This window comes from Podospora pseudocomata (assembly GCF_035222375.1).
Source record: "Podospora pseudocomata strain CBS 415.72m chromosome 2 map unlocalized CBS415.72m_2.2, whole genome shotgun sequence".
Lineage (NCBI taxonomy): Eukaryota > Fungi > Ascomycota > Sordariomycetes > Sordariales > Podosporaceae > Podospora > Podospora pseudocomata.
In genome coordinates, this window is record NW_026946366.1 from 1,978,461 (window position 1) to 2,005,256 (window position 26,796).

Sequence of the window (26,796 nt, forward strand, 5' to 3'; positions counted from 1 at the left end):
ACATGGACTGGTCGAGAGCAACAATTGATAACAATAATCGAGACTCGATGTGATGACGAACAGCAACCTGCAGAAAGGCCTTTAATATGATCAGATAAATGGCTCAAGATCGTCTGGATCTGTTGCTGTTCAACACCTTGACCCTCGATGGGATGGCCAAAGGATCCGAGGGAGTCCTGGACTGTGTCAGTCTGGCACAGCCATCACGTGCAGACATCACATACCCCAATCACTTGCATCAGCACACAATACATCTATCCATGAGGCCCATGCATCGTTGTTGGTGCAGGTGAGCAACCACTGTCCGCAGCTTTGCGGTTCAGTGGAAAGCAATGCTCGCTTTCTGTACTGCAAGAAAACCCCAGCCCAAGATAATGTTTGTTTCTTTTGTGGTCAAGTTTGAGGTGATGATCGCTGACAGATACCGGTCACTAGCTTGCTAACGTCACGGATCGTCTCCAACGGGCCGGGAGAGGCGCAGTTTACGTTTCACCTGCTGGGCGGGCTTCCAGTTTGTTTCTCGGTTCTTGAAGCTTCGTGGTTGGCGTTCACCTTCTTCACACCACCACCATTGGCGATCCGGACCGGCCCTTTTCTGTTTGACGTTCGCCGGAGGTTAAGTCTGGGGAATAACGACCAGAACCATACGAGGAGCCCATCCACCCTCTCGGGTCGAGTCTCGCTGTCTCAGGACGGGGATCGACACGATAAAAGCTCGTCTTAAGACGCCCATCGCGGCACTTTTGGGACCTTTGGCAATCATTTGATGGCCCAGCTGTGCTTTGTCACGGAATATTCCATACACCACCTTCCCCATGCGTCGCTTGCGATGGTGGTGGTCGTTGCTCTGGTCTTGAATACTTGACAGCTCCCCATTGGTCGCTTATCGCCGCGGGGAAAGGGGTGACAGGGACCGGGCCTGCGGCACAACCACGCCTCCCAGAACCCAAAACACTGGCTTGGGAACCCTCACCAAGATCTTATTCAGCAGATCGTTTGGAATTTGGGGGGAGCGCTGGTGATAGGACAACCGATACGAACAGATTGTTTCTTTTGCAGACGGGGTTGAAGCCCTCGGATCGTAAGCGATGCTGCTGCTGGTAAGAGGCATCACCGACATGGTTGACGATGATGGTCCAAACAAACTCAACAGGGGGACCACGTTTCCTCTCCAAACTCCGTCTGATCTATGTACGAGCAGTGCGACGATGAGGGTGGTCAACGTGCGCGCTTCAAAGGGAAAGGTATGTTACACCTTGAGAAGATGACGAGCGGCCCGTCATTCCCTTCAAAAGCAGTGAACAGACACATCCCAATCTGCAGAAAAGCAAGACATAAATAGCTTCATCGTCCGAGCGGGCATAGAATTTTCTGCAAGCACTTGAACCAGCTTTTTCGCTGTGATGTTGACCTTTCTTCATCAACACACCGGCCGTGCTCTCGGGCGTGCTCCGACTGCATGTTCCTTCGTCTGCGCCGCACAGAATATCGCTGCACGAGACCAGCTTCGCTTCGATGCGTGTTGCAGGGTTCCTGAGACAACAGCGGGGGAGAAAGCTGCCTGCCAAGCATCACCTCCAAGGTCCTTCAAGATCGGACGAAATGCCTCCACCCTCACCACGTTTTTCTTTAGTCTCGAAACAAACGCTAGTAAAAGGGAGAGAAAAAAAGGTTTAAGCGCGAGGGGGGCCTGATCGGAATGCTCGGGGTAAAGAAGAAGAAGAAGTTTAGTTTAAAGCGGGCAGAAACCGGGAGGATGATTCCCGATATTTCGGCTTTCGGCCGACAAGCACTCAATCGGCGGCTGTCTCCGTTTGGCAAGACCCGGCCGCCGCGGTGCTGGGACGGTGGGGCCGCGGGAGCTCTTCCGCGCTCCATCCAGCAACGGCGGGGTCAAGCAACTCTGTCTCCAAGGCTTTTCCCCCTGCTTTTTCCTTGCCCAGAACCACCAATGTTCAGCAGGAGGACAACGGCAGCCAAACGCACGAAATCTTGTTCCCACGTCGCAACGATTCGAAGTGCCCAAGAGAACCACTGCCGGCATTCGCTGCTACATACAGCAGGCAGATATGTGAATCCCCAAGGATCATGTTGCACCATTTGCTATCCAGACATCTCGATGTACGGTACGGTACCCACTGTCTGCCTGCGATAACAACTAACTCCACACGATCTATCATTGATGTTTCGAACTGTCAAGTTTCCGGTGTTTCAAAACTCTAAACTTTTTATCACCTGACCTTGGAAGAAACATTAATGATATTTCTTGATACACAATTTCCCTGCTCCGAAATTGCCCGTATGCTAGTGTGGGTTTTACTAGGTTGTATCCAAATGTATGTTGGGTGCTTTTGCATTATAGCCCACGAGATGATCATATCATATAACCAGGTGGCATATAGCATTGACACAGGGTCTCTGCAAAGAAGATTTAAACATTGAAACCTCACAATTTACTTGCAACATGACGCGGGGAATGCCACGTTGTTTGAACATACTGCTACGGAACAATGATTAAGAGGCGAGTGCCGTCAGACAACCCCCTATTAGACCCTTATCCAGAACGATGGGAGATGGTGTCTTGGTAAAAAGCTTCTATTTCTTATCAATGGTTGCGATAAGTGTTGATGAGGGAACCACCAAGACTTCTTAGAGTAGGGAGCAGAGGGTATACGGGAGGTGTTATACGTATGCAGGAGGGCGCCATTGGAATAGCCTCAAATAGGGAAAAATAAGCACGTTCCCGTCGATAGAATATCACCTGCTCGGAACGACACAGGAAAAGCTTCCAAACATACTCTGTCAAATATCTTGAGTGGTATTTTTGACCAAAGAATGAAGAGACACTTACTACCCGTGACAGCCTCGTTTTCCCTCGATGCTGCGAAAAGCTCATTGTCATGCAAAGTGGACAGAAAGAGAACATAGAAATGCTTATATTGAAACAAGCCTGAACCTCTACATCCAGGGGCTACCATGGGATATTACCTTCGGTTATGAACTATACTCCTTAAGGGAGATAGTAAGCATCTGAAGCATCAGCCTTGAGCATGATACGCATATGTCTCGACCCCGGATTATTTTACACTGTGACATCGCCTAACGTCTTGAGCGGAATTCCAAGACCATAAGTCAACGTAGACATGCTCGCAAATCTCGCTTCAATCTCAATACTAGACCAAGACTCGCATCTTGGTGTCACAGAGCAGTTCCCAGCCAAGCCGAAGATAGGCCACCTTACAACTCCTAAAGTAGCAAGAGTAGCGGACCCAAATATGAGGTATCGTGACATCGCCCTTTACGAAGTGTGGTCTCTATTCCCCGTCTTGCATATTGTGGGAGGTGTTTGAGGTCTTCAAACGCTGGTTGCATACTTGTACATCTTGCTGAGCTCTTTTGGACATCATCAGATTGGATTTCCTGTTGTTACACGGTGAATCAAAACCATGAAGCTTCAGACACTGTTGAATGACGAGCATGTGAAGGGCATGGTAGCTCTACCATCCAGCAGACATCACCACATGTGCCTGGCCATACCAACACAGGTAGGTACGTGACTCTTGAGCTTAGTCCCTATTACCCATATCACCATACACTTCACCAATCCCATCCAGGTAGGGTATACATGCCCACAGGTAAAGCAATTCCAAGGAATGGAATCATGTCATGAACAGGCTGTTACTCTACCACAATACAGAGCAACATGAGCACATGGCTCTCCGCATTCTACAACTTGTCAGTGCCGCATATCTCCGACTTACGAGGTAAGCCGTCTTGGTTGCGGTCGCTCCACGCTGTGTCGGCACTTGGGATCGTAACCTCGGAGCTCAGTTGGGCAGTGGAGAGAAGATAGCAGTGATGTCCAAGGCAGGTGGTTGTACAGTCATGAAGTTGGGGCACAATTAAGGCACGGAAGCTGATACTTGTCTTACACACAGATTATAACTCGTTTATTGGGTATGAAATAGGATGGGAACTTCTGCTCGGGTGGGTGAATACCGTACATTATCCTTCTCGAACCTTTGAACAGGAGGGTAACCACCCGCTTGTGCCTTGTTTCAGCTTTTCAGGTCAAAACTTAGGGACTGAGGGTCGAAGTTCAGATGGTTTAGAAGTCTGGGATGAGATCTTTGCTAGCCGAATGGTGCTCGGTGTTTAAGTTGAGGATTGTAAGAATGGGCGAATCAGATAGCGCTCCTGACCCAAGAAGCGGGAGAGATAATGGGTGCTTGAGACTGAAACATGTTTCGTGTGGAAGTTCGGATGAGTGAGTGCGGCTCGGAGGTAAGCTTCCAGAGCTTCAAAGTTCTCATCTGGTCTCTGTGGAGGTAAGTGTATAGTTATCATTCCGAAGGAACTTATTAAATCAAGAAGGTGCTGAAAATAAAACATGTCTCTTGACGGTTAAGTGATCTTCTTTAGAGTGTTCGTGTAAGATCTTGACTTTGAATTGAGGTTAATAACTGAGGATGATAAGTGAGGTGATGGTGGTCCAGTGACAAATCACGTGCTCCACTTTTCGACGTCACACCGGTTGTAGCCTATCAGCTTGTCGCAATTGTGCCCCTCCATTCCTCAAGGTGACGAACTAGGAAGGCGTGAGGTAAAGGGTAGCTCAGTGTCAGGCATCAAATCAGCCATTGACTTTGGACGGAAGCTACTCATGTGGAGTTCGCTCTTCCGACAACAGGCGGGGAAAACAGCCACCACCACCACCACCACCATCACCAGAATCACAGCTCACCGACAACGACGATTCGTAAGCCGCCTCACCTACACAAACGGCACCATGAGAGATCCAAACACCCTCTCTAATTATGATGCCTGGCGCACCCGGCACACCACTACCAACCTCAAGGTGGATTTCACTTCCAAATCCCTTCGCGGCAAGGTCATACTCGAGCTTGAGTCTCAGACGGACGAGAGCAGCAAGGAGATCATCCTTGACTCTAGCTACCTAGATGTTTCAGCCATTAAGCTGTCTGGGGAGTCCACCAAATGGGAGATCAAAGACCGCCAAGGAGCCAACGGATCCCCGGTTCACATTGCCGTCCCTAACGGTGCCCCCAAGGGAGATGTCGTCAAGGTCGAAATCGATGTTGCTACCACGGACAAGTGCACAGCTCTGCAGTGGTTGACTCCCGCCCAGACGAGCAATAAGAAAGCTCCGTTCATGTTCAGTCAATGCCAGGCCATTCATGCCAGGAGTTTGTTCCCTTGCCAGGATACTCCTGACGTAAAGAGCACCTATACCTTCAACATCACCAGCCCACATGTCGTTGTTGCGAGCGGTGTCCCGGTGAAGGGTGGTGAGACTGAGGGAGAGGGCGACGAGAAGGTTTACAAGTTTGAGCAAAAGGTTCCTATTCCATCCTATCTCTATGCGTTGGCCTCGGGAGATATTGAGAGCGCGCCGATTGGAAGGATATCCTCTGTTGCTACTGGGCCTAATGAGCTGAAGGCTTCGCAGTGGGAGTTGGAGGGTGATATGGACAAGTTCCTGGATGCTGCAGAGAAGATTGTCTTCCCGTATAAGTGGGGAGAGTATAATGTGTTGGTGTTACCGCCAAGCTTTCCTTACGGAGGTGAGTGATGGTTGAACTGTTGGTAGCATGACATGCAAGTACTGACTTATGGTAGGCATGGAGAACCCTATCTTCACTTTTGCTACACCGACGATTATCAGCGGCGACAAGCAGAATATCGATGTCATTGCTCATGAGCTGGCTCACTCATGGAGCGGAAATCTCGTGACGAGCTGCAGTTGGGAGCACTTGTAAGTCACTGCGAGCACATTGGGAACTATTCTAGGCCTGCTTCTAACTCTAGCGTTTTAGCTGGCTGAATGAGGGCTGGACCATGTATCTTGAGCGTCGTATTCAGGCTTCGATTCACGGTAGTGAGGCTCACATCGATTTCTCCGCCATTCGCGGATGGAAAGCACTTGGTAAGTCTCCAGGCCATATACTGCCCGGTACCTTGCTAATATCGTCTAGAGGAGTCCATCGAAGAGTTTGGCAAGGAACATGAGTTCACCAAGCTCTGCATCAGCCATAAGGGTATTGATCCAGATGATGCTTTCAGCACGGTGCCTTATGAGAAGGGCTTCCACTTCATCTACTACCTCGACAAACTTGTCGGGCGTGAGAACTTTGACAAGTTCATCCCTCACTACTTTAGCAAGTGGGCGAACAAGTCTCTTGACTCGTTCGAGTTCAAGGATACCTTCCTCGGGTTCTTCAGCGCCCCGGAATACGCCAGGCTGAAAGACAAGATCGCGGAGATTGACTGGGAGGGCCGCTTTTACAACACTGGCCTTCCACCAAAGCCCGAGTTTGACACATCGCTTGTTGATGAGTGCTACAAGCTGGCAGAAAAGTGGAAGCAGAAGAATTTCCAGCCCAGCCCGTCGGACATCGAGGGATGGACTGGTAACCAGATTCTCGTTCTGTTGAACGAGGTTCAAGACTTTGAAGAGCCTTTGTCTGTCGAGCAGTCGGTATGTTCTGAACAGAGTACTCTCATTTCCTGGTCTCTATTTTCGCAAGCTGACACAGGAATAGCAATCCCTCGGCGAGACTTATGGCCTGACAGACTCCAAGAATGCTGAGCTGAAGTCGGCCTACTACCACATCGCCATGAAGGCCCAGGATACCAGCTCTTATCAGGGTGTGGCTGACCTTCTTGGGGAGGTAGGGCGCATGAAGTTTGTTCGCCCTCTGTACCGGAGCTTGAACAAGGTGGCTCGCGACCTTGCGCTGGAGACGTTTGAGAAGTACAAGGACTTTTATCATCCCATTTGCCGGCAGCTGGTTGAGAAGGACCTTGGAGTGGCTAGTAACAGTGCTTAAGCCATTCTATCTCAGGCTCGAATTACCAAGCAATGAACCCAACTTCACGGCGTAGCCAACGAAACAGACATTTTTGCCCGAAAGGCCAAAAACACTCCAACATTTTGTTTGTAGCACAATATTATGTTTTGGGTGTGGTATTCCCCGAAAAAATATCAGCCGCTACCTAAAAGCCCGTGGAGCCTTGTAAGAGACAGGGAAGAGGGTGGTAAATGAAAGACATGCAGGTACACAGAAGCTATGATGGTATGTTTTGAGATGAATAACCAAAGATCTCGTACACATGAACTGCTCATTTGATGTACAAAACATGATCACCGGTTACTTACATGTGAAGAAAACTTAATTTCCAGCCATGACGAAGCTTTCTGTTGTCCAATAAGCTTCGGCCCCACCCTCCAGACCAGTTTGTCAACCCTGGTTCAGCGTCGAGTTCCAACGAGCGCATGCCGCTGGCAGCGTTCGCGCTGTCGCGTTCTGTCCCCGAGTTTTGTTGACACGGAACAGCACTTCTAGAAATCCTAGATCCTCCAGAGATCGCCAACCACCCCGACAGACATAGACGAGGCGCACAGTTCCCAACAGCCATCTCCTCAGTAGTTTCTGACCTGTCGCGCGCACAACACAGGCGAAGCTTCCAAATATTCCTTCGCGCACCGCTTTGACTCTTAACCACGATACCTAGCCCAATAACTTTGACGACTCCATTTTCCTCTAGGCCCCCGCGCACCTCCCCCGCAGACACGATCTCGATAAAGACCACCGTCCAGCCATTCCGCCCAGCATTCCCACCACCATACCCGCACCGCAGTAGGAAACACGACGATAAAACCCTCCTTGTTTTTGGCGTGGTGGAGGATGCGCGCGAATGTTGTTTTACAGACTGGGAACTACATGCTGGGAAATACCACGAGGGACTAGATTGCTCGATTAGCGAAACCCATCCGACGAGCTGTTTGTCCCTCCACCTCAGGGCCACAAAACAAACACGCACGAAGAACTTGGAGGTCTACTTTGTAAAGAGGAGATACACCACAAGTTCTAACCATGGCACCGGGCGCGGGCCCCGCGGGGGGAGGGGGAGGAAATATCAAGGTGGTGGTCCGATGTCGTCCCTTCAATTCAAGAGGTAAGCGACCGCCTCCTAGGCTACAAGAGTGCATAGGGAGATGGTGAACTGACCTCTCACCTCAAGAACATGACCGAAACGCAAAATGCATCATCGAAATGAAAGGAAACCAAACCATCCTCACCCCTCCAGATGCCAGCGCGGGTGGAGGGAAATTAAGTGGGAAAGACTCGGCTCCCAAAGCGTTCGCGTTCGACAAGTCATACTGGTCATTCGATAAAAGCGCTCCAAACTATGCCGGTCAGAACCACCTCTTCGATGACCTGGGCCGACCGCTGCTCGACAATGCCTTTCAGGGGTATAACAACTGCATCTTTGCCTACGGCCAGACCGGTTCGGGAAAGTCATACTCGATGATGGGATATGGGAAGGATGCGGGTATCATTCCCATGATTTGCCAGGACATGTTCGAACGGATCAAAGTGATGCAGCAGGACAAGAATTTGAAGTGTACGGTGGAAGTCTCGTACCTCGAAATTTACAACGAAAGAGTACGCGACTTGCTGAACCCAGCGAACAAGGGAAATCTCAAAGTCAGAGAACACCCTTCAACGGGTCCGTATGTGGAAGATTTGGCCAAGCTGGTGGTAGGAAGCTTCCAGGAGATTGAGAACCTGATGGACGAGGGTAACAAAGCGAGAACTGTGGCGGCTACCAACATGAACGAAACTTCGAGTAGATCCCACGCCGTATTCACTCTCATGCTCACCCAAAAAAGATTCGATCCCGAGACAAAGATGGAGATGGAAAAGGCTGCCAAAATCTCTTTGGTTGATTTGGCTGGTTCGGAAAGAGCCACCTCCACGGGAGCGACAGGCGCGAGATTAAAAGAAGGCGCTGAAATCAACCGATCGTTGTCAACACTTGGTCGAGTTATCGCAGCCTTGGCCGATTTATCAACGGGCAAGAAAAAGAAGGGCGGTACTGGCCAGGTACCATATCGCGACAGTGTTCTTACTTGGTTACTCAAAGACTCGCTGGGTGGCAACAGCATGACGGCCATGATAGCAGCCGTGAGTCCAGCAGATATCAACTACGACGAAACCCTGAGTACGCTACGTTATGCCGACTCTGCCAAGCGCATCAAGAACCACGCAGTTGTCAACGAAGACGCCAACGCCAGAATGATTCGCGAGCTCAAGGAAGAGCTGGCACTGCTTCGGAACAAACTAGGTGGTGGTGGAGGAGCTCCAGGGATGCCGGTAGAATCATATCCAGAAGGTACGCCTCTCGAGCAGCAAATCGTCAGTATCACAGCACCGGATGGTACGGTCAAGAAGGTCTCCAAGGCAGAAATTGCGGAGCAGCTCAACCAGAGCGAGAAGCTTCTGCAGGATCTTAACCAGACCTGGGAGCAAAAGCTGGCCAAAACAGAAGAAATCCACAAGGAGCGCGAGTCTGCACTCGAAGAGCTTGGTATCAGCATTGAGAAGGGCTTCATTGGCATGTCGACGCCCAAAAAGATGCCTCATTTGGTCAACTTATCAGACGACCCGCTTTTGGCCGAGTGCCTCGTTTACAATCTCAAACCTGGAATCACAACGGTTGGCAACGTCGAGTCTAACGCGGACCACCAAGCAAATATCCGTCTGAACGGCTCCAAAATTCTCCACGAGCACTGCACCTTTGAAAACGCGCCTGATGGGACCGTGACAGTCATTCCGAAGGAAGGAGCGGCCGTCATGGTCAACGGCAAACGGGTTACAGAACCTTATCAGCTGCACTCTGGATATCGGATTATTCTAGGCGATTTCCACATCTTCAGATTCAACCACCCGCTCGAAGCTCGTGCGGAGAGGCAGGAGCGAGCGGACAAGAGTCTGTTGCGCCAGTCCGTTACCGCAAGCCAACTGCAAGCACTTGAGAGAACGTCACCCACACCCAGCCCCAGACCTGGTCATGACAGGAACCTTAGTACAGCCATCTCAGACTTTGGTGGGAGCCGCCCGGACTCTCCCTCTCCATTTATGCGAAACCCCAGGGAGGCAGATTGGTCTTTTGCGCGCAGAGAGGCGGCTGGCGCCATTCTGGGGACAGATCAAAATTTCGCCAGTCTTTCAGACGAGGAGCTCAACGCTCTCTTTGAAGAAGTGCAACGAGTCCGGGCCGAACGTGTCAATGGCCGCGATGACAACGAGGACATGGAGTCGATGGCATCCTTTCCTGTCAGGGAGAAATACATGTCAACGGGCACCCTGGACAACTTTTCGCTCGATACAGCACTAACGATGCCATCTACCCCTAAGCAGGGCGAGGCCGAGGACAGGCTGCGTGAGATTCGCGAAGAGATGCAGACACAACTTGAGAAGCAAAAGGAAGAGTTTCACGATCAGATCAAGAGTGCCGAAGCGGCAAATGTGGAGGTTGCTGAGATCAAGAAGGAGAAGGCCAAGATGGAGGAGACTCTGGTCAAGATCAAGGCCGAGATGCAAAAGCAGCTTGAGGTGCAAAGGCAGGAGTTTGAGAAGAAGATTGAGAAGTTAGATCCCCTCAAGAGACCGAAGCCCAAGCCGAGACTCTCGGAAGAGGAGATTGAAAGAGCCAAGGTTGCGGTCAAACATTGGAGGGGGAGGCACTATGTGCAAATGGCCGAGGCGGTCCTTCAGCATGCTGCTACACTGAAAGAGGCACAGATCATGAGTCACGAGCTGGATGAGCATGTCGTTTTCCAGTTTACAGTGGTGGATGTGGGCCACATGATGTGTTCGTCCTACGACATGGTCCTTAACGGGCTGACCGGCGAAGGGGAAGATCCCGCACTCGAAGATGCACCCAAGCCGTGCATTGGGATCCGGGTTATTGACTACAAGCAGAGTGTGGTACATCTATGGAGCATCGAGAAGCTCTACGATCGAGTGAGACGCATGCGGCAGATGTATCAGTACCTGGACCAGCCTGAATATGCCCAGCATCTCAGTTTGGACAACCCATTCATTGAGGACTGCATGCCGCAGTATACCCTCGTTGGAGAGGTTGACGTCCCGCTCAAGGCTGTCTTTGAAAGCCGAGTTCAAGACTTTACGCTTGACGTATTCTCCCCATACACATCGCACACGATCGGGATTATCAAGTTGGCGCTGGAGCCGTCTAGCGCGCGAGCGCCCACCAACACTCTCAAGTTTAACATCGTTATGCACGAGATGCTTGGGTTCCCCGAACGTGAGGGCACCGAGGTGCATGCCCAGCTATTTATTCCTGGCATCTCCGAGGATGGCATCACTACTACGCAGATGATCAAGGATTTTGACGAGGGCCCCATCCGGTTCGAGAGCGTTCATAGTATGAGCGTTCCGCTGTTCGCGCCACCCCAGACTACTCTTCGCGTAGCTATCTTCGCCAAAGTGTCTGCCATGCACCTCGACAAACTTCTCAGCTGGGACGACATGCGAGACGCTGTGCCTGCCAACCAAAAGCCCAAGACTCCTAGGATCAGCGAGACTCAGTTCTATACCGAAGAGAAGCATGATCTGCTCACCCGAGCGCAGATATTGGAGCTGAACGAAGAGGGCGAGTACAAGCCAGTCGAGGTCACGCAAACAAGCGAGATGGACAGTGGAACTTTCCAGTTGCATCAAGGTCTGCAACGACGCATTTCTCTCAATCTCACTCACAGCTCTGGTGATGCCCTGCCGTGGGAAGACGTGGCCAACATGCGAGTGGGTAAGATCCAGCTGCTGGATAGCGCTGGAAAGTCACCCGACATGGGATCTTCTGGCCCCGACCTCCATCTCAAACTGGCCTCCAAACCAGTTTTCCGGACGAATGCCAATGGTACCAGAGGCTTGACGATCATTGGTCAGTGGGACTCTAGCTTACACAACTCGCTGCTACTGGACAGGGTGACTTCGGAGAAGTACCGAGTTCAAATGACGGTGTCCTGGGAGATTTTGTCAGAGAAGCTAGCAGAGCCGATGAAGTTTTCAATGAATCTCTGCGTACAAATTGTCTCGCGGTCGTTCATACGACAAACATCAATGTTTTCGTCGCTCTGGCAAAACGTCCGGTTTGTGCACTCTTGCACAGAGATCTTCACTCTTCAAATGCGACCTGCGCCTATTAAGAGGGCGGGCGACTTGTGGAGGATGAATAGTCAGCATGACTACGTCAAGGGAGAGGAGCTTCTTACGGCTTGGACACCGAGGGGTGTATCTCTTGTGGCGGACTTTATTGGTTCAAGGAGGAAAAAGCAGATGATGAGTGAGATGGCAATTATCCAGTCGCTGATGAAAACATATGGCTATAGGGAGAATGGGCACCTCAACGGGAATGGAATAGACGGTGGAACCGAAGATGACCTTTTGCCACCACCGAAAATCAACAGCGATGCTGATTCTATCGCCGAGTTGCTCAAGGATGACACACCTGAGGTATCGCCGACTACATCACCTGTTATCTCTCACTCCGAGCTCGCCAAGGATGGGGAAGAAAGCCCTGAATCAAGAACGACCGAGGAGCCCACACCACCACTGGAGGAAGAGAAACCAGGATCAGAGTATGACGACAGGCAAACTGCCCTGTTAAACAAATGTCTCAAGCTCTGGCAGCGCTACCCAGACTCTACGCTCAAACTCATTTCACCGGAAAACACCGATCCTCCAGAGGATGGTGTTGCAACTGAAAACAACCCCAACGGCAATGGGAATGAACACCATTACAGCGCCCCCACCTTTGTCGCTACTGTCATCCGGGTCCCTAAGAACCCTTCCGTCCTCAAAGGCGGTTATCTCTTGGTCCCCAACGCCGACTCAACTCGCTGGGTGAAGCGCTTCGTTGAGCTCCGTCGTCCATACCTTCACATACACTCCGTCGCCGACGGAGAAGAAATCGGCCTTGTCAGCCTTCGAAATGCCCGAGTTGACTCGCAACCTGGTATTCTTGGCCTCCTACACTCCCATCAAGACTATGACCACAACAACTTTGACCCTGACAACGTGGCTCAACAACAAAGCGGCGGTATCGTAGGCGGCGTCGCGTCCACGGCTACAGGTTTGATCTCGTCTTTGACAGGCACACCCGGACAAGGGCAAGGGATTAGCAGGCTCAGCGAACGGCTGCAAGCAGGCGTGTTTGCCATTTACGGGACGGATAACACGTGGCTCTTTGCAGCGAGGAGCGAGAGGGATAAGCTGGAGTGGATTTTTAGAATTGATCAAAGTTTTGCGCAGACGGGGAGCACACCGGCCGGCAGTGTGATGGGTGCCGGGAGCAACAGTGGGACTGCTAGTCCCATGCCGAGGTGGTGAAGAAGAAGCGCGCAGAGGAAAGCGCACAATCGGATAGGGGTGGATGGGATGGTAAAAAGGGAGATACCCAGGACTTTTTATTTCTTTCCTTTATTTTGTTGACTTTTCGTTTATGAAGAACCTGGATTTTCATGAGCTGCTTTCATCCTGGCAGGAGATGACACACTGGAGGGGAGAAGATTTTGCTATAGATGGTTTCGTAAAGACGGTGGCATAGAAAGAGCTCCCTTTTTGTTTGTTGCCAGACTCATGATTTGTTTTTTTCCCTTTTGGTACATGAGATAAATGTATATAGCTAGGTGAGGTAGTTAGAAGCATGCTTTTGCAACACGCGATACGCGAACAAGGAACCATGGGACAGAGGGACGGTTGATTGTTAAAGCAGGATAAGGTAGTTAGGAAGGGGGCAGCCAGGGAAATGAATTGGGACGTGAATGAGGTTATGGAATTGAGCAAGATACCTATCATGCTTTGAAAAGTTGTCCCTTGGGTGTCAGTGATGTCTCGTTGTTTGCTAGCAGCGGCCCATCATCCCGGTCTTCAGCGTGTACAGATGGAAGCTGGAGAGAGAATCCAACTTGATCAACTTAGTTTCTGCCCTCAACCAGCACATACGACCATACGCAGCTGAAAATACGGGATCCCGTCCGCTCTCCCCTGATCAAAACAGCTGACGGCCAGACCAGTACTCAGGTGGGTGACCACTGGGGAATTCCTGTGTTGTATGTTTTTGGACTCTTTTTGGGTCCACTTAAAGGTCATGGCGAGGTCCTGGCAGCGGCACATTCGAGAGTTTTGAATGGGTGTTAAAAAGATGATGGTTGACTCGAGAATGTGCATTATATAATATTCATTTTGACCGATCTGATGGAATGGTTCAACGAGACCAGATGTCTAAATCTCGAGCTTCAAAAAAAGTCTGGGTTACGTTTGTCTGATGACGCTTACCGGAGCTTGGTTTTCGGTTTTCAAATCCCTCAAGAAATTGGCCGCTTGTTGTCGATAGATCTTGCTTGCCAGTAATCCTCGCACATCATTTAGGACACTGTCAGTATTATGAGCAATCAGCGTACATGCAAATGCATGGACACCCTCGCTACAAAATAGTTGATACACACAAGTAGGTTAACCCATATCTATTGTAAATTATGCGTTAATAGATGACCAATACGCTTTTACAGATAGTAATAGGTCTTTAAAGATAGTTAAAGTACCTTTTAATTTACCTTCAAGGTATAGTTTACAATATACTATAGGTTAACCTACTTGTGTGTATCAGCTATTTTGTATTGAACAGAGATGTGGGTTACAGTATTGTATTCTACACGCTCCGGTCTTTTTCCATTTTTTTTTTGCGCTAGCTAGCCATACTCAATCAACATCACCACTACGCCCGCTCCCACCCACTACACTCCTCATTGCTTTCATATAGACGACTATGCCGAGCCCCTGGATGGACGCTTGAGAGCTCTGCCAAGAAAAAGCATCCTAAGCCCGCGCCTCCAAGTACTTTGCTGCCTTTCCCCAAACAGCCTGGTCATTGGCCGAGAGCTCGCTCTGAGGCAACGCCTTGATACCCGCATAAATAGCCTTGAAGAACTCGCAGGCAATCTCGAGGTCTTCCGGGAAGGCAGTGGCGTAGGGGATATAACTGGAGGGGAAGTTCTTCTTCTTCTTGGCTATCTCGGGGTCGTTGGGATTGATCTCGTCAAAAAACGTCTTGACGGCAATGCCGAGGGATACGTCGGGATCGAAATGGAACGGGAGGCTAAAACGTCAAAGTCAGTACATTTGGTGGTAGAAATGAGGAGAGATACCCATTCCATACCTGTTGCCCAACTCCCAGTTGGCGTCTTTCCGCCGGTCAGCCTGAGCAGCCATGAATGTCGAAGCCAAGATCGCCTCCACCAAGTCACGGTCTGCCGCCCGCACCTCGGATGCCAACGAACGGAAAGCCAGCAGACTCTTGCTGAGGGGTCCCGTATACCCATAGGATTCATGCCGAAGTTTCAGCAGGCACGCACACCTGCTGATCAACAACAAGCTCAATTGGTCGTCCTCGCTGCCGTGCATGGGTAAGCCGCGCAACTCTTCATGTTTGTTCTTGGCATTTAACAAGTCGAAACGAACGAGCTCAAGAGCGACAATGATGGACTCGTAAAGGTGTGGTACCTTCCAGTACCTCTTGGCTGTTGGCTGAAGTGCAGTGAGAGCTTGTGATAAGGCCTTGCCCCAGCTGGTGAGTTCGTGTTTACTGTCAACGTAGCCCCGAATGTGAAGAAACCGCCAGATGGAGAAAGATTTGATGAGGTCAGGGCTCAAATTCTTCACCTTTTTGTCCTTCTGAGAAAAGGTGGTGGCAACGAACTCTGGCTTCTCAAGCGCCAGAACTTCAGAAAAGATGGATCCGTGGACAAAATCCGGGAACAACTTCTCGACTATCTCGGCGGACACTCTCCAGCTTTTCCACTGCTCCAGGTAAGGGCCCTGGTTCTTGAAGTCCCACAACTTCCGCTTAAAATCCCGATCAAACCATACGCCCATGGTGACGGTGCTGTGTAAGAAGGCACGGTGAAGGCGAGCTACCACCAAGCTCAAGGCGGCTTCTTTGATCTGGGGAGTTTGTTGAGTAACCAGCTTCCTGTACTCAGGCGAGACCGTCCCATCCAGGGTGGGCAAAACCTCCATCGAGGCCGACGTCTGCTTCTTAGAGGCTTCAGCCTGAGTAAAAGCATGCGTGATGGGGTTCAGAATCCGTGGCCCAATTAGACCTGTGTTCAGGTAATGGAACATCTCGGGCGGAAGAGAGAGGCCCAAATACTCATAGTTGTCTTGAGTAAGAGTGTCATAGTTGTGAACGGTTATTTCTCCGTTTTCCTTGATGTAGGTGAAGTGGTCAACAAGCATTCGGGCCTTGCGGTACTTGTCCAACCAGTTGGGATCCTGTGCTTTGAGGGTATCGGCAAAGGTGATGCAGACCTGCGTCACATCCTTACGAGCGACTCGCAGGATATTCAAAGCATCATTGATGTTGGACGGTTGGTTCTTGATGATGTTGCCGTCTGTAAGGGCAGGAAAGGCCGGTAGAAACGACGTGCCCGCCATGAGCATCAGGTCGACAAAAGTATGGTCAGTGACGTTGAGGACACTCAACAGATGAGTCTTGGAAACTGCGCGGACGGTTCTAGTTTCCCAGTCGATGCTTCTGATCACGCAGTCATTGATGGGGTACATCAGGAGCTCGACAGACCCCATGACACCGCCGGCTTGGTCCGAGTCAGTCATATCAAACGAAGCAATCTTTTCACACGACGTGTTAGCAAGAACCTTCGGTAGGCATCAGGCAATCCTTAAACTGCTCACCTGAGCTGCAGCGTTGAAGGGCGCCACAAGAAAGTGAAGCTTTCTCTCCTTCAGTATCCCCTGAAGAAGGCGATAAAAGTTGTGAGGATGAAAGGCATCTAATTCAATTAGCTCTGAGCGAGACATGTCGCCTTCCCTGCGACCCTTGGGTTCAGGTCGATTTACATACTCGTGTTCTCGCCGAATGACTGAACGGCAGCATCAGCCTGGCCATTGAAGTACTGCTCCCAGGCCCTGTCGGTTTGGGCAATGCCTTCCCGAGCACGTCTGATGTTGACCTCATCTTGACCCTTGAGATTTTGGCCATCAAAGATAAAGAAAGGGATAACATTGTTGGCCTGCCATTGGTTAAGATCGTTCTCAATGCGCGACTGGATACCGGTTACGCCCCCGAGGGCCGAGAGGAGGGGTTCGCTGGGCTGTGAATCGAGCTGGAGGTGGAGATAGTAGGTCGCGTCAACTGCGATGGCGTGGTCCTCGAGCATCGATACGGGATAGCTCCTGAATGAAAGCAGGCAGGCGGTTAGCAAAGGTGCTCGGAGAAGGCGGACGAAATGGAATTGACCTACGCCACCTGGGAGTTGATGTACGCATCCTCAAGAAGAGCTTCCATGGCTGATTAGTGAACGGTGCTTTCAAAGTAGAATATATAAGAAAAGAGAGGTGAAGAGACGGGGATCCGTCGTTGGGTTTGTTGCCGTAGGCGCCGAACACAAAGATACGAGACAGCGAATGGCTGGGGGGGTATTGTCTTGTGTTGCGTACGGTATGCGATGTGTGCGTGGAACAGCGGTGGTGTCACAGTGGTGGGAGAGCTTGTGATGCGTCACTCCCCGAACTCGAGGATGCGTAAAGGTAGGGCAGGTTGTTGTTTCGCAACGATAAGGAAGGTACGGCGTGCGTGGGGAGGTAGGCGCAGAGCTTGGTGGCAGATCGCGGCGGGGTAGGTGTTCGTTTCGTCGTCGAGAGTAGAGCGCAGAGGGCAGAAAGAGGGCAAGAGCAGTCGAGAGAAAGAAGTCAGATCGTGGACTTACTCGGCATCGTGACGGTACGGCGATCACAGCAGCGATCAACAACGAGTCTTGGGGGCAGTATTCGCGGCGGCAACAATGACAGAAGGGGGGCGTCTATGAGAGGGTCCCACAACTGGCGGCCAAATAACCTTTCCCCAAAAGAACCCAAGAGTCGCAAAGCTGGGGTCCCTTTCCTTCGGTTGGGCTGGAGCAACTTCGTAAGAGGCTCTCAACGACAAGATGCCAGGAACAGACTTAATGGTGGAGCTTCAACCCAAAGCAGAGTCTGGCTGGGCTGACCAGTTAGGTAGATTATGGCTGTGGAATTCGGGTATGATCAAAAAGTCGTAAAGTGAAGAAGAAGATTAAGGAACGACTCGAGAGTTTGTCAACCACAACCGCAGACCATCATCTGGCCGGAAATCACAAGGAGGGGTCGTTGTTTTTTTCCTTTTCTCCAAAAAGGCGTGAGGCTCAGGAACCAGAAGACGCTTTGAAACCTTGCTCCTTTTTCCGTGTGGCTGATTGCTGCAGATTGACAGGGGCCCGAGCTCCCTTCAATCAATGGGTGCGCACTGTGTAGACACACTGTGACCCCTGAGATGCCCCCTTTCCATCTAGCTCTCATGGATTCCAACATTGAGAATCTGTACTCAGGCATGATTCAAAAATGTATGAACGAAAAATAATAGAAGATACCTTGCCTACTCAGTCAAGGACTGCGTCTCAGCATCAGACTAGGTGTTGAGACCCAATCCCATTTGCTTACTCACACCCAGCCAACATTTCAAAATGTTTTCCAGAAGCCTCGAAGCCTGCAGTGGAAGCCTTCTACTTCCAGTTTCTCAGCCTGATAAATCAGTCCAATTGGTTTTTATTTCAACACCGACCATCAAGTTACCTAACCACTCCGGAACGTAACCGTTAGGCGACTCCTCAGTGACTAAGCCCGACTATCTACTGCTGCAACCTAGGAGGCCATATTATTCAACCCCCAAGTTCATGTAATACCAGCCCTTTTGCAATCGCCTACCGTCTTTGTGGCAAATGTCCCCCGGATTCTCACCGCTTCATTGGCCTTGTCCGCAGCCGGTACTATCTCAGTCAAGACTCCCACCCACACACTCAGCCCTACCCGCACACCAGCCGTCTTCCGCCCTTAAGGCTGACCAACTGCCATATTAGTCCCCTCATATGTTGAGCCCCTAAAAGGCCACCATATACCGACAAGAGTAGAGCTCCACCATACCAACCCTCAAAGAAACACATTTGCCTATGACCATCTAGAACCATCTAGACCTCATCAACCCCCAAAGCAGCAAAGTTGCCCAAAAATAACAACCTCCCGGCCTAGATCTAGACCCGGACAGTCCGACCCCAACGTCGATCAAGCGACAAGAAAAGAAAAGATTCCCGCGCGGCCAGGACCAGGTCATGAGTATAGGTGTGTGTGGGGATATATGCGTGGTCGACCGGCCCAGCCGCTGAATCAAGGTCATCAAATGTACGGTTCTTCATTCGACCCACTCGCACAACAAGAAGGGAGTGAGAGCCGTTATTCAGCATCCAGCATGATATCGCCGGATGCCTGATCGAAACCCGCCAAATGGAGATAAGCCCAATGGTGGATGGACCTAGACTTCCACGACTTCGTAGATTCAAGACCATTAACGTTGGCTGTGTAGAGGTACTTGTAAGTTGACCACCCAAGCCCTGGAAGCCATGGTATAGGACACTGGTAGCTACCCACACACCTACCGGTGACGAGATCCATTATCCAGCATCTATACTAGACAGTCCAGCCTGACATCATAAGGCCCGATGCCTAATGAGCGTCCATCTCATCTTCCCTAGAATCGTAACAATGTCGGTGAGTCTAGACTTCTGCAAGTCATTAGTTTCAACATCACAAATGTTGATAGGCATATATTCAGCATAGCAAAGACGATCTCTTACTCAGCAACCTCCTTGATATTGCCACATGCTGACCTCAAGTCCCAGTTTACCTCCCGAAATCCACCGAACCGACAATTTCGATGACGATGACGACGAAGACAGTAAAACGAGCCCAGAGTTCCGCAGCTCGGTTACCACAAAGCCAGTAGAACGAGTCCAGACTTCTGCAACTCCGTGACTGAGGGCAACGCTAGACCCTCAACACTTTCCTGACCCTTCAAGTCTATGAAACCATTGTTGACTTCGTGATAGGTCGACACATAAGTGAAAAAAAAAAGGGGCAATGAAACAGCCTGGCTGCCTAACCCGCGCTCGGCGAGCCAGAATAGGAAGGCAACATAACACAACACAAGATAAACCAAACAAACATACATCTCAACCATGAAAGCCTAGCCCACCTCGCCTCTCCTGTCTTCCCCAGACCTCTCACACCCATCTCCACACCCCAAGAAATGTACATATTATAGCCCAGCAAAAGCGGGAAAACAAGGCGTAGGTATCCGCCCTCACCAGCAACATCGCCAGCCTTGGCAGAAGTAGCTAGCAAGCTGAACTCCCCCCGTGAGCCATCCAACCTCGTAGTCAGCACCCGGTTATGTCATCATCAACTCAGGCAGAAACTCGAACACCCAAGCATCACACCCAATACATCCCATCCCAACCTGCCGGCATCAATACCGCCACAACAATCAGTCAGTCACTCCTGATCGACCGGTCCTCACCAAAAGCCACGAAACTATCCCCTCCGTCTGCTCCATCCGATGACGAAAAAAAACGTGGCAGTGAAACCATCACTTTTCGGACCCGTCAAAACACCCAGGCGGATAAGCCTCTGTCAACAAGAAAGCAAATACCGGGCTCGTAAAGGTGCGGTGTGGTGAGTAATACAAACTGTAACAACAGCCACGCCAGAGAGTGCAACTCAGGGCTGTCCCGCACCGTAATATCTAGAATGAAAGGACCGATAGACATTACAGTGCAATATCCCCAAGGCCAACCAGCTGATCAAGTGTGCAGCTCCCCAGCCTTCCTGGGGGAAAGCCCTCTTGTTCATCTGTGCTGTTCTCACCGCGCCTTGCACCAATACTAGTAAACTGCGCCCTTGATGAATAGGTAAAATGATAGTTGAAAATGTGAAATTTGGATGCTGCACTCTTACGCCAAGAAACTTGTCTCTCGATTGACAGGTACACCTGCGAGATTGATCCCGCCATAACAGCCTCCGATATACACCGCTACGTCCCCTCTCGCAGCGTCGAAAAGGCGGAGAGCCGAGAACACGGGACGTTGGGGTCCGCGGGGCTCGGCGAGGAGGCCGCATCCTCTTGCATGCTCTCCGGCTTCTACAGCCTTGGCTTTCAGGCCTCCCTTTTCGCATCTCATCCTCTCGCAAAGGAAAAACAGATGACTCTTCTTTCGGGAACATGTTCAGCTCAACATGGGTAGAAACAACAACGCTCCTGCGTTACGATGGCTGGTAAGTAGTGTCATTCCTACCCAAGCACGTGGATGGCAAGTGGAAATACTAGGGAAGCAGCTTTCTGTGTAGTTGTTGGTTGCTCTGTACCACACAGCCTGCCGCTCCCGAAAAGAACATGAGATGGCATGTCGTCCAACCGTCCAATTGTGTGCCCTTGTTCGCTTGTAAAGAGCCGTCGGAGCACCAGTCTTGGCCCCCACAACTCACTTGATCGTAGGGCTGCAGTTGGATGTCGACTTGTTTCAGAACCACCGGACACCGCAGCTGCAAAAGGGAATTTATTCGCAACCTAGAACAAGCTGCACTGCAGGTTCGGTCCGAGATGGGAGATGAGTAACACGGTGATATTTTGGTTCGATGCCCGAATCGCCGTCTAGATATCAAGGTAAGCGAGATAGATTTGGAAGAAGTGCTGATGGTCAATGTTATTCTGAGGCATCTTTATGTGGAAGCCTGGAAAGGCCTAACGCAATGAGGGTAATTGACTTCCGGAACTCAAGGCCGGTGACCAATCTCGGCGCCAAGCTTCAAACGTTCCCGGGATGACGGGCGGGTAGCTGGGCATTTGGTTCTCTGGGACCGTGCCTCAAGAGAGCCGAGACAAAATGTCCCGGTAACCATGTGGAGGGGGCCATCCATGATCATGGTGCGGGACGAGGGGGCCCTCTGCTTGGGGTCCCTCTCGTCTGGATCGCACGTGGCACCAGGTACCACCATACCGTACCGACCACCACCATCAGTGAAGCAAACCCGCAATAGGCAAACTTATTCACTGTCGCTTAACCCAGGCGGCAAGGTGATAGAAGAGCCGCGGTCTGTACGACATGACGAATATGGTGTGGTGCCAACATCAGTACTCCCCCTAAGTCTGCAGATGGAAATAGTCTGAAACAGATATGCATCTCGGACATGATCGCAAAGTCGCAGCCGTGATCAATATTCCCAGAGCGATACCGAGACATCGGAGTAGGTTGAAAAGTGACAGGTTGAGCAGTGAGATGTCCTCAACAATCATGACAAAATATTCTTGGCTATTCGGCAATGTATTCCCCGGGAAACCCTCCCTGATTGTGCCACTCGGTTGTGGTAGCGGGACCTCCACGTGCTGACAGTCAGCAGCTTGGTAACCGCTCGTATAATTCAGCATCTTGATTGCTTCATGACATGAAGTTGTCGCGGTCTGGCGGACTTTGCTGTTTCCGATCAGGAAACTGACGGCCCAAAAATCTCACCGGAACCAATAGGTCTGGCTGCGGCTGGTATGGTCATTATTCCGTCCGATAAAGTCTCTCTGCACATGCGTGGCTGCTAGGTCGGTGTGACTGGCATGCCACACTCGTCTATCCACAGACGAGCTCTAAACACCATTCTTGAGGTTGAACGATGACATGCTGAGTAACTCACGTGTCGTCTGTACATACGTTCGCGGGGCAGATGCGGGACCTTACGTAGACGTTCGGTTGCTTGGCGGAGCGTATGGCGGATAACAGACGGAAATAAGATATCGGACGACATAGCCCCTTCATGACCCGCCATCTTCAGTCCCAATCCAAGAACCATGACTTGGGAATAGCCGTCGCACCACGTAAGTCTGACGTGCGGCTCGCGACGATGTGGGATATCTGATGAAAGAGCCATGTGCATTCCAAATTCTGTGCAAGTGTAGCCAGGTGCGGTTGTGGCAGATGCGTCTCTTGTGACATGTGGTTGGAAGCCCAACACGTGCTGTTGGTACAGCTGCAGATGCTCTGCCGAAGGCTTGCGGATCGTCCGGCACTGGACGATGCGTTCCACTGGGTCGGAGACAGACGACAGACAACCGGTACCACCAGAGCACAAGTCCACCGCACTTCGCGTACTACTGAGCCGCATCTGCAGGATTCTAGAGCACACCAGATATCGGCACGCTGGCTAAAACCGGCAACGACATGCTGGCATTACCCGCGAGGAAGTCGCCGTGTATCGCCGTATGTCGCCGTATAAACCAGTTTGAAGACGAGCGGGGCATAGAGAATCCGGCGTGCCTGGCAATGTCTCTGTCTGCGTAGTCAGCATGCGACCGAACGACGTTAACGTAAACGGAAAAAGATTGTGAAGCCTCAGGCAAGGTACCTTTTTTGTCGCAGAGGGCTGCATGCAAGTGGCTCGCGCCCGGTGTAACCCAGCAAAGCCCACTGGTGCTTACACAGGCCACCAAGGCATCCATCCAATTCCATCTTTGGATGCCACTCAGCCCTATGCAAGTGTAGGAAAGTGGCCCAGTGTGCGTATTGACAGGTTTCGAAAAATTCCATTCGCCCCCAAAAACGGTTTCGATGTTCGTTCTAATTCCCTGTTTGGTACTTGACTCTCGGCCCTATGCAAAGAGTAGCATCACCAGATGTCCGGATCTCACGGCTTGGAGGCGCAGATGCATCTCATCGTTGGGCCCAGTCCCGAAACCTGTCGTAACTGCCATGCATTTCGTCCAGCTTGCCTTGGTGCCGTCCAGTACCTTTGGCCCATGCCGTGCGAGTCACATCCCCAGGGGGCGTGATATGTACCTTGACAAGGCGTTCCACCAATATCACCCAGTCGTATCACGATGCCTAAGGCGTGTGGGGAACGTAAGGAAAGTAAGGTTTCTTTTCGCCTTATGTCATCTCGCGGATTTGGGGCCCCCGCGGGGCACTGTCGCCTGCAACTACATGGCAGTTCAGGAAAGAGGGCGAGATGAAGTTGCACATCTATCAAGTGGCATTGACATGTCGTTCAAAGTTATATATATAAGGAACTTCGTGTTCCCAGGTTCCGGTCCTGTTTTTATCATCAACATCAGCAACACATCCCATCAACCGCGTCAACCAGCTCAACTTTTTACTCACAGCATCACCACCAGCAAGCTCTTCCAACACAACCTATCAACACCCAAACCATCATCCCTAGCCTCAGCTTTTAAACTTCAACCCATAACCCAAACCTTCGCAATGGCTGCCTTTGCTTCTTTCACCACTGAGCCTTGTGTCAACTATGGCCGCTCCGGCTACAACAAGTAAGTCGCCCTCTCGTCTCAACATCTTGGGGTCTCCATAGACTGACACCATGCTTCAGGGGCAACTCCGAGGATGATGAGGAGAACAAGTTTAGCAACTTTGGCCGCTCGGGATACAACAAGGGGAATGACGAAGACGAGGAGGACAAGTTCCGCAACCATGGCCGCTCCGGCTACAACAAGTAAGCCTTCCGGCCATCGAGATCAACTTGAAGTCTTCCAACCAGAACTAACCGTTTCACAGGGAGAACGACAAGGAAGAGGATGACAAATAAGTGCCTCCGGAAAATCCACAACACCAGACCGGCATTCTCTCCCCTCTTAATAACCAGCTCAACTCTGAAGCCATCGCCAGCTCACCGGGGCAAGACTCGCCGACTGTCTTCTGTTTCCTCCTTTGTTTTTCCATTTTTTTTTAGAAGATTTCATCCGTCATCACTGACGATACTCCTCATGTACCATCATTGCATATAGACGGGCGGCATAAATATCCGGGGTGGCGACCTGATCGCATCCCAAAACCTCAAGAGATGGACCTCACGGTCAATGGCGGCAGGCGGTGGATTTCCTTTGTCGTACACGAAATGGCCGGGACGAATCATGAGCTTCTGGCCCCTCGATGGGGACCTTGTACAACACGGATATTATTATTAGTTAGACTAGAACTGCATTTGCATATTCATTTTCCAACACAGAATCTGTACCACATTGTCAGTCAATAGTCTCTTCATCACATTGCACAAAAAGAAGCATTACTTTTCGAAGATCACTCCTAACACTTCTTCGACGTCCCCGGAGTCGCCGCGTCCCGTGATACAGGCAAGCCGGTTGGCGGCAAGTCGCAAGTGCTCCGCCGCGAGTACAACGTCGGGTTCTCTTCCGGCCCCGCACGCTTGTGCCTCCGTCATGAAGCCTTCTAGATGCATCTGGCATTCAAAGAGAAGTTGATTTTGTCGTTCAGTGACACCAAGCAAATGATGCATATCGCCAGGCAATGAGGTGAGCTCTGAGAATGATTGGACCAGTCTCTCAGTGAGGGTATGAACACCCCCTGGATCCGTTAGCCCTGCAGCCGCCGTCGCCGCAGCCTTGCAGGAAATGGTGAGCGGCTCGGCACCTTGGAGACCCTGAACGCTCCCAAGAGCCGAATTTTTAAAACCTTGGATCAGCGGTTCCAGTGTTTCTCGTTCCACAACATCACTCTTGTTCACCGCAACCAAGCATTGCTGAGCTGCAGCTGCTAATTTCAGCGTCTCCACGTCATAGCTTATCTGGTGACCGCCTCCTTTTACTGCTTCCACGGAGGCCAAGACGATGACAATGTCCGAATCCATTGCCTTCTGACGTGCTCTGCGGATGCCCTCCTGCTCAATAGCGCCGATGACTGGGCTCGAGTCCCCGTCAAGATTAGCAATCGACCTGGTCGACTCGGTTCGTATGCCAGCTGTGTCAGCAAACGAACAGAGATATCCCCGAATATCAAGATTCGCCTCGATAACGTCGCGGGTAGTTCCCGCTTCTGAGGAAACAATGGAAGCTTCCCGTCCAACAATCTGGTTCATCAAAGAGCTCTTCCCGGCATTGGGCGGTCCCAACAGAGCTATCCGGATACCGTTCCGTAGAAGCTCACTCTTTTGGCTGCCAAGCTTGTGCATGTTGATTGAATGCAAGATGCCCTTCACTAGCCGTCTGACATTGGTAAGCAGCTCGGTCGGGGATTCGTCAAAGTGCTGATCTTCTGAGAAGTCAATGAGTGCCTCGATCTCACCCCGAGCCAGTAAAAGTTCCTCTCGCCAGCGTTCGTATGTTTTGCCCAAAACACCCGAGTTGCCCTGCACGGCCACGCGTCGTTGCTGTTCTGTCACGGCGTCAAGAGTGTCGCCCAGTGACTCCACCTGTGCAAGATCGAGCCTCCCATTCAGGAATGCACGTCTCGTGAATTCGCCTGGTTCAGCATATCGAACTTTGCCCGTGGTCGAGCACTTTGGAATCGCCGCAAGCACAGCCTTGATCGTAGCAGAGCCTCCATGGACGTGCAATTCAAGCACATCTTCGCCAGTCACGGTCTTGGGCCCAGGGAAGTAGAGAATGAGGGAATCCGAGTCCAGGATATTGCCATTGGGCAGATTGGCAGAAGCTGGGTCAAGCAACGTCCTCACACCAGCATATCTGGGTTTCGGTGGAGGTTTCGTTGGGCATAGTGCTTTGTAAACCTAATCACATGTTAATGGAGAACTTATCACTATACTCTACGATGGATAATATGTTACGCTTAAAGAACCCGGGCCAGAAATGCGGATAACGGCTATGCCCGCCTTTCCCGCACCCGATGACAAGGCATATATGGTGTCGTCGTTCTCATTGAAGAGCATGTCGTCAGTTCTTGGCGTAGCATAACCAAACTGCCGCATGCTGGGTTTATGACATGACAGCCATGGTTGAGGTTGTTGTAGAGCGGGCGTAACAGGCAATGCCCACGGCCGTGCTGTGAGTGCTCTCTTCAACACATAGCGAAACATTGACAAGAATCAAAAGGGAGAAAAGCGGAAATACAGCAGGGAAAAAACAGGTCTGGCGTTGTTTGTTATTGCTTCTTTCCTTCGTATTCAATTGAAGTTTCATGTTGGAGCTTCCAACGCTTGATCTCTGATTGGCTGGTACGGGGTAGCTCCGATAAGATAATAGGTGGCACGGACCCGTTCGCTATCGACCAAAACTTCTGTCTCCAAA

General features: G+C 51.0%; 7 protein-coding genes across 7 annotated transcripts; 4 read left to right on the forward strand and 3 right to left on the reverse strand.

Moving 5' to 3' along the window:
- Positions 1–332: 332 nt before the first annotated feature.
- On the forward strand, positions 333–2,859 carry QC762_0042900 (uncharacterized protein; the record flags this gene model as incomplete). The annotated part of the gene is made up of 2 exons (XM_062883390.1): positions 333–376; positions 436–2,859. The coding sequence occupies 2 exons, from the start codon at positions 333–335 to the stop codon at positions 722–724; spliced, it is 333 nt and encodes a 110-aa protein (XP_062746121.1). The 3' UTR covers positions 725–2,859.
- Positions 2,860–4,560: 1,701 nt separating this feature from the next.
- LAP2_1 (Leucyl aminopeptidase yscIV) lies at positions 4,561–6,851 on the forward strand (the record flags this gene model as incomplete). The annotated part of the gene is made up of 5 exons (XM_062887938.1): positions 4,561–5,585; positions 5,641–5,776; positions 5,838–5,947; positions 5,997–6,499; positions 6,564–6,851. The coding sequence occupies exons 1-5, from the start codon at positions 4,664–4,666 to the stop codon at positions 6,849–6,851; spliced, it is 1,959 nt and encodes a 652-aa protein (XP_062746122.1). The 5' UTR covers positions 4,561–4,663.
- A 1,047-nt stretch (positions 6,852–7,898) lies between these two features.
- QC762_210390 (uncharacterized protein) lies at positions 7,899–13,863 on the forward strand (the record flags this gene model as incomplete). The annotated part of the gene is made up of 2 exons (XM_062887939.1): positions 7,899–7,980; positions 8,047–13,863. 2 exons carry the CDS (start codon positions 7,899–7,901, stop codon positions 13,221–13,223), a joined length of 5,259 nt encoding a protein of 1,752 aa, XP_062746123.1. The 3' UTR covers positions 13,224–13,863.
- A 628-nt stretch (positions 13,864–14,491) lies between these two features.
- On the reverse strand, positions 14,492–18,067 carry QC762_210400 (uncharacterized protein). Its single transcript, XM_062887940.1, has 5 exons — positions 17,156–18,067; positions 16,756–17,087; positions 16,587–16,684; positions 15,052–16,523; positions 14,492–14,991 (listed from the first exon to the last, which is right to left on the reverse strand). The coding sequence occupies exons 1-5, from the start codon at positions 17,197–17,199 to the stop codon at positions 14,712–14,714; spliced, it is 2,226 nt and encodes a 741-aa protein (XP_062746124.1). The 5' UTR covers positions 17,200–18,067; the 3' UTR covers positions 14,492–14,711.
- A 383-nt stretch (positions 18,068–18,450) lies between these two features.
- QC762_0042940 (uncharacterized protein) lies at positions 18,451–24,475 on the reverse strand (the record flags this gene model as incomplete). Its single annotated transcript, XM_062883391.1, is given in 6 exon segments — positions 18,451–19,483; positions 19,556–22,462; positions 22,474–23,071; positions 23,148–23,831; positions 23,900–24,239; positions 24,427–24,475. The coding sequence occupies 2 exon segments, from the start codon at positions 24,473–24,475 to the stop codon at positions 24,085–24,087; spliced, it is 204 nt and encodes a 67-aa protein (XP_062746125.1). The 3' UTR covers positions 18,451–19,483; positions 19,556–22,462; positions 22,474–23,071; positions 23,148–23,831; positions 23,900–24,084.
- On the forward strand, positions 23,340–24,458 carry QC762_0042950 (uncharacterized protein). The gene is made up of 3 exons (XM_062883392.1): positions 23,340–24,066; positions 24,126–24,248; positions 24,311–24,458. Exons 1-3 carry the CDS (start codon positions 23,351–23,353, stop codon positions 24,339–24,341), a joined length of 870 nt encoding a protein of 289 aa, XP_062746126.1. The 5' UTR covers positions 23,340–23,350; the 3' UTR covers positions 24,342–24,458.
- Positions 24,476–24,818: 343 nt separating the features above from the next.
- Positions 24,819–26,722, reverse strand: MSS1 (mitochondrial splicing system protein; the record flags this gene model as incomplete). The annotated part of the gene is made up of 2 exons (XM_062887941.1): positions 26,337–26,722; positions 24,819–26,279 (listed from the first exon to the last, which is right to left on the reverse strand). The coding sequence occupies exons 1-2, from the start codon at positions 26,583–26,585 to the stop codon at positions 24,819–24,821; spliced, it is 1,710 nt and encodes a 569-aa protein (XP_062746127.1). The 5' UTR covers positions 26,586–26,722.
- Between the last annotated feature and the right edge of the window lie 74 nt (positions 26,723–26,796).

Coding starts and splice junctions, on each gene's coding strand:
- QC762_0042950 (XM_062883392.1), top strand. CDS start 23,351: ATGTTCGTTCTAATTCCCTGTTTGGTACTTGACTCTCGGCCCTATGCA. Junction 24,067..24,125: donor GGCCGCTCCGGCTACAACAA/GTAAGTCGCCCT, acceptor ACCATGCTTCAG/GGGCAACTCCGAGGATGATG. Junction 24,249..24,310: donor GGCCGCTCCGGCTACAACAA/GTAAGCCTTCCG, acceptor ACCGTTTCACAG/GGAGAACGACAAGGAAGAGG.
- QC762_210400 (XM_062887940.1), bottom strand. CDS start 17,199: ATGGAAGCTCTTCTTGAGGATGCGTACATCAACTCCCAGGTGGC. Junction 17,088..17,155: donor TACATCAACTCCCAGGTGGC/GTAGGTCAATTC, acceptor GCTTTCATTCAG/GAGCTATCCCGTATCGATGC. Junction 14,992..15,051: donor AACTGGGAGTTGGGCAACAG/GTATGGAATGGG, acceptor TTGACGTTTTAG/CCTCCCGTTCCATTTCGATC.